This window comes from Oryza glaberrima, chromosome 12 (genome assembly GCF_000147395.1).
Source record: "Oryza glaberrima chromosome 12, OglaRS2, whole genome shotgun sequence".
Taxonomy (NCBI): domain Eukaryota; kingdom Viridiplantae; phylum Streptophyta; class Magnoliopsida; order Poales; family Poaceae; genus Oryza; species Oryza glaberrima.
The window spans coordinates 9,772,620-9,784,359 of record NC_068337.1 but is presented as its reverse complement, the minus strand read 5'-3'; the positions used below and the strand labels follow the sequence as shown (position 1 = coordinate 9,784,359).

At 44.6% G+C, this 11,740-nt stretch overlaps 1 protein-coding gene across 12 annotated transcripts; it reads left to right on the top strand.

The window, feature by feature from the left end:
- The first annotated feature begins 390 nt into the window (after window positions 1-390).
- Window positions 391-7,209, top strand: LOC127757494 (pentatricopeptide repeat-containing protein At4g02750-like). 12 transcript variants are annotated; one of them, XR_008013479.1, is made up of 7 exons: window positions 391-485; window positions 1,041-1,161; window positions 1,292-1,516; window positions 2,172-4,950; window positions 5,358-5,518; window positions 5,647-5,697; window positions 6,004-7,209. XR_008013479.1 is itself a non-coding variant. In XM_052283010.1 (4 exons), exon 4 carries the CDS (start codon window positions 2,507-2,509, stop codon window positions 4,589-4,591), a length of 2,085 nt encoding a protein of 694 aa, XP_052138970.1. In that variant the 5' UTR covers window positions 391-485; window positions 1,041-1,161; window positions 1,292-1,516; window positions 2,172-2,506; the 3' UTR covers window positions 4,592-5,347. The 12 variants fall into 12 exon arrangements, 1 of the variants encoding a protein (XP_052138970.1); XR_008013477.1 differs by having other exon boundaries at window positions 6,093-7,208; XR_008013478.1 differs by having other exon boundaries at window positions 5,586-5,697; window positions 6,093-7,208.
- Window positions 7,210-11,740: the final 4,531 nt, after the last annotated feature.

The window sequence follows — 11,740 nt, the reverse complement described above, 5'->3', positions numbered from 1 at the left end:
CAAAATATATATACTTAAGTGCCAAATATCAAAATGTGTGTGGTTTTCTGGATTTTGAACCATATTGTGAAATTTACTCAAAGAAATAAGGGAAGAGAACCTATCCATCAGATTAATTTGAACGGTGGAGATGAAGTAAAGTCTAGCCCAAAGGTAGAGGATGTGTGTCCCAACGGCGCACCCTAACCGCCGCCCCCTCTCGATTCGCCGTCGCTCGTCCAGATCGGCCGCCGAGAGCGAGGGCCTCGCCTCGCCTCGCTGCCGCCCCCCTCGATTCGTCGTCGCCTCGCCACCCATCGTTCCTCCCCGCGCCCACGCCAGAAACAGCGCCTCACCGTCGCCGCCCGCCTCCCGCACTCCGTCATCCCCCCCTCCCCCCCCCCCCCCCCCCCCCCCCCCCGGTGATTCATTGCCGCCCCCATCTCTCCCCTCTTATCTGATTCATCGCCGCCCCCATCGTGGTGGATCACCACCACCGACGGTAGGTAAGCTCCATCCCTTTTGTTCTATCCAAAACTGACAAACCAAGGTGCATTTTCATCATGTTTGCAAACCGAAAATTCTCCCTATAATGAAATGTCTGCAGTTGCATAAACAGTTTCACAGGATTGTTCCGTTCTGCATATCTTTTTTCAAGAGAGTATACAATTTCAGCATTTTTTGTGATATTCATCATTACAATTTGCTTTCAAAAAGTCATGGTTTATATGACTGCATCAAATAAAACTCGAAACTTCAGGGAGGTGGCATTTCTGTAAAAAAAAAAAAGATATAGAATGGAAATTTTTGTACTTTTGGTCCTCTTATTTTTTATATCCTGTCAAAATATCAACCAAGATGATGAACCCATTGGACCGTCAGAGTACCATGTGGCTCCGGGAAAATGCATGGGAACTGGTCAGAGTACCATGTGGCTGTGAACACTCTGATTTATAGGGTTTATGAGAACACTCACTTAGCTGAATATTGATTCTGAACTTTATCTTATTATCTTCCTCAGATAATGTATTTCATGAGGAATGGTTAAAATAAATTAACAGGCAAATTGCTGTACTCCTATTAAGGCCACTGTGTGAGGGAGGACGCTGCATCTGCTGAGGTCCTGGTACCGTCTCTCCGTCTCTATCTCGTTGCCACCTTCGCCTCACCACGGGTAGACAGGTATTCATTGACAATATTTTTCTTAGATTTCTCTACTCTGGTTGTTTCACTTGGACAGTGACCTTGCTGCTAACCATGTGAGTAAATCAAATAATTAATCTACCCTATAATTCTGTCACCCCACCATCAGGTCACTGTCGATCCATAACGCCGTGCAGTCTTCGTGCCAACACCGAGAATCACCCCTGCCCCTCCGCCTGCCTGATCTCCACCGCCAGACACCGTTGCCCGTCTCCACACCTCGTCGCCCGCCTTGGTTGTCTCCTCCCATCCTCCGCGCCGCCCCCGATCTCCACCGCTAGGACACCGTCGCCTGCCTTGTCGACCAACTCACGGATCTCTGATTCGCACAAAGGTACATACATCCCTCCTCGCCCTTCTCTTTCTCCCCCATTCTATTGTTCATCAATGTTATACAAATCGGTTCAAGCACATAAACTTGCACAGTTCTGATGGTCCTTTAAACAAAACATCTCTTCACATGATATTATAATTGAAGCATATAAACTTGCACAGTTCTAATGGTCCTTTAAACAAAAAAAATCTCTTGACATGATTTTATAATTAAACAGGATTTTATAAGTTTGAATGTATACGCTCACTGAAATTTAAAGAGGTTTAGGTTTCTTGGATACACATGCTGTTAAGAAGTATGGCTTTATACATTCTATGTTAGTGGTATATTATGTGGTAGTATGGCAGAAGATTTCATTTTTTTAGATAACGATAACTAAAGTATTCATGCTTTTGTCTGATAGTCATTTTAAAAAACTCTACTGTTCATGATAAAAATCGGATCAAGCATATAAGCATGCTATTGTCTGATTTTTTTTTTAAAAAAATCTCTTGACTTTATTTTATAATTGAACAGTATTTTATAATTTTGAATGTACACGCTCACTGAAATTTAAAGAAGTTTCAGTTTCTTTGATACACATGCTGTTAAGAAGTATGACTTTCGATGTACACTCTGATTGATATTTCTCCAATATCTTACCTATATCCTGCAGTAAAGCGCGTGACATCATCTGGTACGAACCAAACAACCCCTGCACGCACGCCCGCGGCGCATCTCCTCCCGAGCCCCGGCAACAAGCTCGCCACCGCAGCGCATCAGGGCACCGGGCACAGAGCATCTCTTGCTGCTCAGCACCTCCGGCCGCCACCTCCCGAAGCGGCTGGTGGAGGTCGAGCGCGGGGATCCAGGCCTGAGGATCCAGGCCTGAGGAGCTGCTCCACTGCTGGCGGTCGTCGGCCGGCTGACGCGCCGATCCATCCGGGGCCACCGGTCCGTGACCATCCCGAATTGTGGTATCTGGCGGCACCAGCGCCATCACCACCCCCAATGGCAGCGGCGAAGCTCACCGCCTCTGCTGTGTTTAGGAGCAACCAGGAGCTCACGTCGCTGGCGCGCTCGGGCCAGCTGGCCGCCGCGCGCCGCCTGTTCGAGGAGATGCCCCGCCGCAACGTGGTCTCCTACAACGCGATGGTCTCCGCGCTGGCCCACCACGGCCGCCTCGCCGAGGCGCGCAGGCTGTTCGACGAGATGCCGCGCCGCAACCCCGTGTCCTGGAACACCATGATGGTGGCATGCTCTCAGCACGGGCGCGTCGAGGATGCGCGAGAGCTATTCGATGCAATGCCCGCCCGAAACGAGTACTCCTGGACAATCATGGTATCCTGCTACGTGCGGGCTGGTGAGCTCACCCTCGCAAGGGAGCTGCTCGACCGCATGCCCGGGGAGAAGTGCGCGGCGTGCTACAACACCATGATCTCCGGGTATGCCAAGAACGGCAGGTTTGAGGATGCAATTGCTTTGTTGCAGGAGATGCCGGCCCCTGATATTGTTTCATGGAACTCAGTGTTGGGGGGGCTCATCCGGAATGAGGAAATCTCTCGATCAGTGCAGTTCTTTGATGAGATGCCAGATAAGGACTTGGTGTCCTGGAACTTGATGCTAGAGGGGTATGTGCGTGCTGGGGATTTGGATGTGGCCAGTGCATTCTTTTCAAGGATCCCCTCACCTAATGTTATTTCTTGGGTTAACTTGGTCAATGGGTATTGTCAGGCAGGGAGGATGGGCGAGGCAAGAGAATTGTTTGATAGAATGCCTGAGCGTAATGTTGTGGCTTGGAATGTGCTGCTTTCTGGGTATGTGCAGTTCTCTCAGGTGGAGGCGGCCTATAATCTGTTTATAGAGATGCCAGAGAAGAATTCAATCTCATGGACAACGATGGTGAGTGGTTTTGTACGTTCTGGGAAGCTCCAAGAAGCGAAGGATGTGCTCAGCAAGATGCCTTCCGACAATGTCGGAGCAAAGACTGCACTGATGCATGGCTATTTGAAAAGCAACCTGATTGATGACGCCCGTCAACTATTTGATGGAATTGTGGTTCGGGATGCAGTGTGCTGGAATACAATGATATCAGGATATGTTCAGTGTGGTATGCTTGATGAGGCCATGGTTTTATTCCAGCAAATGCCGAACAAGGATATGATTTCTTGGAACACCATGATTGCTGGCTGTGCTCAGGGTGGACAAATTCGCAAGGCAGCCAGTATTTTCAGGAAAATGAAGAGGAGAAATACAGTTTCATGGAATTCAATTATCTCTGGATTTGTTCAAAATGGTCTATTTGTTGAAGCACTGCAGCATTTTATGCTTATGAGAAGGGATGCAAAGAGCGCTGACTGGTGTACATATGCATGTTGTCTAAGTGCAAGTGCAAATTTGGCTACTCTGCACATAGGGAGACAATTCCACAGTCTTCTTGTCAGGACTGGGTTTATCAGTGATTCTTCTCCTGGAAATGCCTTGATTTCTGCCTATGCTAAGTGTGGAAGGATGTTGGAAGCAAGACAAGTCTTTGATGAGATGGTAGTACAAGACATCGTTTCATCGAATGCACTCATCGATGGCTATGCTTCTAATGGTAATGGGTCTGAGGTGATAGCAGTATTCCGGGAAATGGAAGCTAACGGTGTCAGACCTGATGAGATCACATTGGTAGTTGTGTTATCGGCTTGCAGTCATGCTGGGTTAATTGATGAAGGATTGCATTTCTTCAATTCGATGATAAAATTGTACTCGTTAAAGCCTGTGGCTGAGCATTATACCTGTATGGTTGATCTTCTTGGAAGAGCTGGGAGACTAAGAGAGGCATTTGAACTTGTTCAGGGAATGCAGATCCAACCAAATGCTGGTGTCTGGGGTGCATTGCTTGGAGCATGCCGCGTACACAAGAATCACGAGATAGCATGGCTTGCAGCTGAGAAGTTATTTGAATTGGAACCTTGCAAGGCCTCAAATTATGTCTTGCTGTCAAACATCTGTGTGGAGGCAGGGAAATGGGATGATGCTGACAAGGTGAGGGTTTTGATGAAAGAGAGGTGTGTATACAAGCCACCTGGATTAGCTGGATCAATGTAGTCAGTACTCTTGGATATAACGATCAGTACTCCTGGATATATATAACAAGGAATCACAAGGCCGAGCCCATCAGCAGCAGGGGCACAGGCGCACAGCATGGGGAAGTTGGCAGCAGCACCACCAAGAAGGGTGACCACCATCGTGCCACTGCAAGCCCGATGGAATTGAAGTGGGAGGCTGCAAGCAGCATAAGAACAAAAGGGAACCTATCAGCTCCTCAATCAAGTACTTCCGTATTTTGTTCTATCAAATTTTTGGACCAACAAAGCTTTGGATGCTCATGCATAATAATTTGCAGCATATTACGATCATGCAATATTCATATCAGCAATAAAATGTTGGATAATTCTGGATATAGGGTTAGTTGTTTTGAATTATTTGTAAACTACTACTCCCTCCGTCCCAAAATATAGCAACCTAGGATGGGAATGGGTCCTAGGTTGCTATATTTTGGGACGGAGGGAGTATATGACTCGTCTTCCCTTCCCTAAGTACCAAAATGCGGAGAAGAAATGTAAATATGATGATTGATGTTAAATTTATGTATTATCTCACTGTTTAAAGAATAAAAGGAATGTTTTTTTCCCGCAGTAGCGAGGATGTAATTAGATACTTTAATTTATTTCCCAGCTGTAACAAACATTTTTCTAATTGTCAGAATTAATTGTACAGAATTTCTAATTATTTGCTAATCAGAACTAAAAAAATGTGTGTTACAATTATAGATGCTTAATGTTATTTTTCTGTTGAATTTCTTATATTGCAGTGTTATGGAGCTTCCTGGAAGCCTAGGCATTGTTTGTGGAAGTGGCAAGAACAAAAGGATTTCAAGGCATTGCTTGAGCTATCTTTGGAGTTTGGATCCAAGGTGGAAATCAGAAGGGCGTTTCAGAAAAGGATACTGTCAAGTTCTAGAAATCGTACTTGGTAAGAGGTTGCCAAATTCTTGCCTTACTGCTGTTCTGTGCACTGAGTCAAGAGTGATGCACTTTAGGACCAAGTTTGGTGGAATTGAGTTGATGCTTCAGTAGTGGCTTTTTTTGTAATGACAACAGAAAGATGATGCAGTGCAACAATACGATGATCATGGGCTCATGGATGGCAGAGTAAGTCATTGAACTAATTATCGATGATTATGGCTACATTATTCTGGCTTTTTTTTTGAATTGATTGATCCCTGTGGCATTAGATTTCATACCATACTGTTAAGTATTTAATAATTGACCCACTTTATTTTCGTATGTTAAGAATTTTTTAATATCCCCACGTAATCTCACTTGCTTTTACTCACTTCATTGTACTGCACATGTGCATTGTCAGTAGATAACTACATTTTCTAAATCCATGTTTAAGTAATTCTGTAATCTTGCAATATCTTGCTTTTACTAACTTCTGAAAATTTTCATTACCAGATAAAACAATGAGGAAAAAAAAATGATGTGATGGCTATTGGTCATTCGATCTGTAAGATTCTCATTTTGAGGGCCCCTTTGAATTGCAGGAATGGAAAAACGCAGTATTCTGAGAGGAATGCAGGTGTAAAACAGAGGATTGGAAAATACAGGAAAAACACAGGAATGACCGTTTGATTGGACCACAGGAAAAACGCAGGAATCAGATGAGAGAGATAGGCTCAAAGGAATTTTTCCAAAAGGTTGGACCTCTCGCTAACTTTCCTCCAAAATCTCTATAGGATTACCCATTCCATAGGAATTTTAAAGGATAGTATATGATTCAATCCTTTGTTTCAAAGGCTTTCATAGAAATTTTTTCCATAGGATTGAAATCCTTCAAATTTCCTACACTTTTCCTACAAATCAAAGGGGCCCTCAGATTTTGAATTCGTAGGACTGCTTGTTTTGTCTTGACTTCGGGATTAGAGACCTTCCTTTATTTCATAAACATGTTCAATTTTGGTACTTCGAAGTTGTATTTGCTTGCACTATGACAGTTTGTAATATTGTGTATTATAAACCTGCATGTCACAAAATCTGGAGCTTCTGTCCTGCATAGCTCAGTTGTCACAGAATGATTTCTGCAACAGAGTAAGAGCCCCTTTGGATTTAAATTTCATAGGATTCAAATCCTTTAGGAAATTTTCCTATTTGGGGATTGCGCATCACATGGTTGTCGCGGGCTTCCTGTTGCGGCGGCGTGAATACTGCAATCCCCACGTGACATCTCTCCCCCTGAGAAGTAGTTCGTCCTCGAGCTGAAAGTTAGCCACCGGCTTATTTTTCCATTGAACAAGAACTTCACGTAGACCATGAGCCAAACGACTCTGCGAAACAGTTTCCAGCTGAAGGCAAACTTGGCCATGATGCGTCGGAGGCAAAGACGGCACGACCTCCGGTGGCACTCCTGTAAACGGCTTCCACAATCCCACATGAAAAACATCATGGAGATGAGCTCCCGGAGGAAGACAACGGCGATATGCCACAGAGCTGATGCACTCGATAATCTGATATGGCCCATAGAACTTGGGTCCCAACTTTCCGCGACCTCTCACTGCGAGAGATGCGATTGGCTGGTGCAGCAATCCTCCTTCCAATTCCCTAGCCCGTGACAACTTGGTATCAGATTGCTTTGGTTCTGTGTCCATAGGCTCCGAGATCGTTGACATCCCCGACACTCTCTTCGCCGGCATCCGCAAAGACTTTGCTGAGATGTCAAAGAAGATGACAGAGGTGGCGGCGCAACTCCAGGCCTTGGCGGCCCAGCTGTGCATGCGGCCTCTCTTGAGGATGCTAAACCATCATACCAGCATGCGTCGTCCTTGCGTCCACGGGGACGCATCTTCAAGCAGCACGGATGTCGGCAGCAACTAGCGGTGACGCCGCTCCATGGCAGCCCGTCGCCGACAGCCTTCTCTACAACGTTGTTCCGACGACCATGGGGAGGGATGGGCTACAGGCTCCGTCTACCGACAGCAGCGGTGCAAATGGGTGGTGCACTGCCAGGGTCAACGTCGGCAATTTTGCCACCGCTCATGCATGTGACGCCTGGCTCACCATCCAAGGGCGTTGGGAATGGTGTTCTGCAACCAAGTGGAGGCAGCGCGACTCATGGCGAGGCGCTCTTGCTTCCTTGAGTGCTAGCGCAAATTCTAGGAGCGACAGGTACAACTTAGCGTAGGAAGAAGGGGAGGAACAATACAATCTTGTCGGTGTTCGGCGTCGGGAACTCCTCCTCGGAGTCCTCCCGCCAGCCGATGAGAACCTGAGGAGGGAGCATCCCCTACTCCACCGCCTCCTCCAGCATCGCCGTCGTCACCGTCGATCGCATCCAAGAGACGGCTTGATCCAGGATCGGGACGGATTTCGCCATGGACTACGACATGGTGGCGGCGGAAAGCGGAGAGCTTCGATGAGGGGAGCAGTTGTTAACAGTGAAATTTGGCAAGATCAGATCAGATTTGGAGTTGGGTATCGAAGCGGAATCGAAGGAGATTGGATCTTTGCCAAAACGGACTGCGAATCGGCTGGGTAGCGTATCTACTGAAAATAGAGTCAGATTATGACTGAGTCGATATGGCGAGCAGTTGATACAACTTGACTTGGGCTTGGTTTAGGCCTCGATTGGGATAACCGTCATTGCTGCATAGAGATAAAGGTCATTTAAGACAATTGTATCTATTAATTAGGATATTAATGCCGGTTTGAGTTAGAGATATGTTAAGAGTCTGCCACGTGTACCTGTTTGTATTTTATCTTTAGGAAAGTTTGAGTCGTGTCCATAATGGACAAGTTTTGTACTCGGGGTATAAATATAAACCCCAGATCATTGTAATAAGGGACGACAATCCAATCAATACAACTTCCGATGCATCGCCATCCTTTTCTTTTTACTTTTCGATGAGTTCTTGCTTCAAGTTAGGGCATCGGCAACGATTTCTCGACAAGAGGTAACTTATCTCGATGGCTTGCGCTATCGGGGCTATTATGTCGCTTTAGATGTATTAGTCCTTTTATCCTGATGAAAGATCAAACTCATTGCTCTTTGATATGTTGCACTGGCATTCTTTAACCCAAAAGTCATATCAAATTGCTCTTTGATATGTTGCACTAGCCGTTTTGAACATGTTCTCTTTGGCCATAAAGATTTGATTGCAGTCAGCATTACCATCTAAAAAGCTAATAACATTATGTCCCGAAGCATCATTAATCAACATGTCGGCTATAGGCATATGATATTCATATTCAGGAGTAACTTTATTTAAATCTCTAAAATCTATGCATATTCTAATCTTACCAATTCCTTTATTCTCAACCGGAACAATATTGGGCACCCACTCCGCATATCTACATGGCCTAATAAACCCCGCTTTTAACAATCGGTCTATCTTTTCCTTGACACGATCGTATATGAGAGGATTGAAATGACGAGGTGGTTGTTTATAAGGCCTAAATCCTGATTTTATCATAAGTCGATGCTCAACAAGCTCACAGTTAAGTCCTAGCATCTCATGGTATTCCCATGCAAAACAATCAACATACTCATTAAACAACTCAATTATTTTAACCTTATAATCGACCTTGGTATAGCTCCATCACCTATATCTACTTCCTCTAATGGATCAACCGATGTAAAACCTTGATCCAACTTCTCTACTTCAGCAAAATCTTCAATGGACTCATCAATATCGTTTTTTATATACCGATATTCTTGTACCCTCTTTTGCAACCACTCTAAATTAGCATCCTTACTCATCATACATAGCTATATTGCCAAGCCGAAAACTAGACGGCTTTAAAGAGATAGGTACAAAGCCATCTTAGAAATACTAATAAAAACCATAGCTAGAAAGATCTAACCCCGACAAACATTGAATGTTTCCATGTTGCCATTCAATTGAAGCATCGACCATTGCAACCTCAGCCGATGTATCCGCTTGAACAATCTCAATATCATTATTGTCACATTGAATCAAGCATTGGTGCAAGGTGGAAGGAACGCAATAATTGGCATGAATCCAACAACAACCCAAAATAACACTACAGTTACCTTGCACGTCGATGATTAAGAAAGCGGTAGGCAACATCTTGTTTCCTATGGTAAGCTCCACGGAAAAGATCCCTTTGGCCTCCGTTGGTTCACCATTGAAGCCGTTGAGCGTCATGTTGGTCTTCTTCAACTCTTCATCTCCACACCCCAACTTCTTGAATAGTAAGTATGGCATCAAATTCACGGTGGCACCACCATCCACTAACATCCTAAAGATCGTCTTCCATCAATATGTCCCTTGAGATATAGAGGCTTCATATGACGATTAGACTCATCAGGCTTCTCAAAAATCATATCCCTTGGTCCTAGTGAAAGTTGGGCAATTCTGGCCTCATCCATGGCATGGAACTCCATAGGCAACATACACACCATGTTGACATCCATGTTCCCTTGGCGGTGAATCATTACTAACAATTGGTGGCTCATCTTCTTTCAAGTCTTCCCTTCCTCATCTTGAGCAACCACCGGCTTTTAGACCTCCATTGGCTTAGGCCTCCACTCTTGTCTTGCTGGTGGTCGCAACTCATTTAATCTCATATCTCTCCACTCTTCGGATTTCTTTTCCCTCATTTCTTGAGCACGAAGATGTTGCAACCTCCTCTTTTGTGAAGCCGTCAAATTCTTAGGCATCCACCTTTAATTTGTCTCTATCCCAGGAGCAATGTAATGTCCCTAATTGATTTTACTTGATGAAGATGAAGCTCCCGAACTGCTCCCTAGATGACCCCGGTCAGACCGACCTCGAGACCAGGTCAAACCGGTTGAAGACCGCCGGTCAGACAGGCCCTTCGCGATGGTCCAGCTCCTAATTGGCTTCAATCAGACCGGCCCTAAGGCGCGGTTAGACCGGCCAGAAGGCCTGGTCAGACCAGCACTCTGCGTTATGCTGGTCTCGGCTTTGGTTTTCTTACTCTGGACCACCTTGGCTCCATTTCCAGTAGGTATTGGTACATCATAAGACCCCACTTTGACAGTAATCACCTTCGAAGTCCTTGGCTCCACTTTAGCATGCTTTCTTCCTCCTCTTTCCTCCTCAAACCGATTTTTTGACTGAAACCGGTCTTTGCTTGATAAAGACAACCGCTCATGCACTGACCTTCGTGGCTCTAGCTAACCTTTATAAAATTGCATTGGCAGCATGTACTCGTACATTGGTGGTGGTGCCTTTCATGGCATGAAGTAAGGGAAAGGATAACCCAGCGGCGTCATTGGACAAGGCCCCCATGGCATGAGTTGAGGATTGTAAGGAAAAGGTTGCTCCAATTGCCTTGGTAATCAACACATTCTCTCCCAAGGAAGTGATCTTGGTCTTTTACCCTTATTAGGATGTTCCTCGGCACTCTTCTTCCCATACTTGTTCAAAAGCATCTAAAAAGACACCTTTGACTTTTGTGGCGTTCTAGAACTTGAAGCTTCACCTTTATTCTCCTTCCATACACTAACTTCTAGACTTTTTGGCACAATCATCTTAGGTCTAGATTCTCCTATCACAACTTCCTTCCCCTTTGTAGATATAGCTTGCTCCCGCCGAATTAACACATTCTTATCATTGAAATCAATAGTATTCACAGGAAAAAAAAATCATAATCTAGCTTCATCTTAGAACCTTCAGTAAATTTCAATCATCCTTCTTCTATGGCCGATGAAACACATTGCATTCATTAGTAGTATGAGAATAAGAATCATGCCATTTGCAAAAAAAACGACTCTTCAAGTCCTCTAAAGATGGTATGACATGGCCTCTGGGTAATCTAATTTGTTATTTTTTTGTGCAAAAGATAATCAAAAATCTTATCACACTTGGCCACATCAAAACTATTCTTAATCTCACTTTGCTGATCCTTGCGAGTAGTCGGTGTCAAGTTAGAACAAAGAAAAGGTTTATTCTTATTAGTCCATGACCACTCAGCAATATAAATATCATGATCACCATCATCATTATCGGAATCAATATCATCAGGGCAAACAACAATACTAGCATTAGGCTTCTTATCATTAGACCTAATAAACCTCTTAGTTTCTTTAACCCGGTTTTCTTGAACTAAAGCCTTTTGCATAAGTTGACTAACATCAAGAAATTGTTGACATTCTAATCTTTCTTTAATAGGAGCAAGTAAACCATTATAAGCAAGGTCGGCCAAATCT

Excerpts from the sequence above, each read along its gene's own strand:
- LOC127757494 (XM_052283010.1), top strand. The coding sequence starts at position 2,507 with ATGGCAGCGGCGAAGCTCACCGCCTCTGCTGTGTTTAGGAGCAACCAG.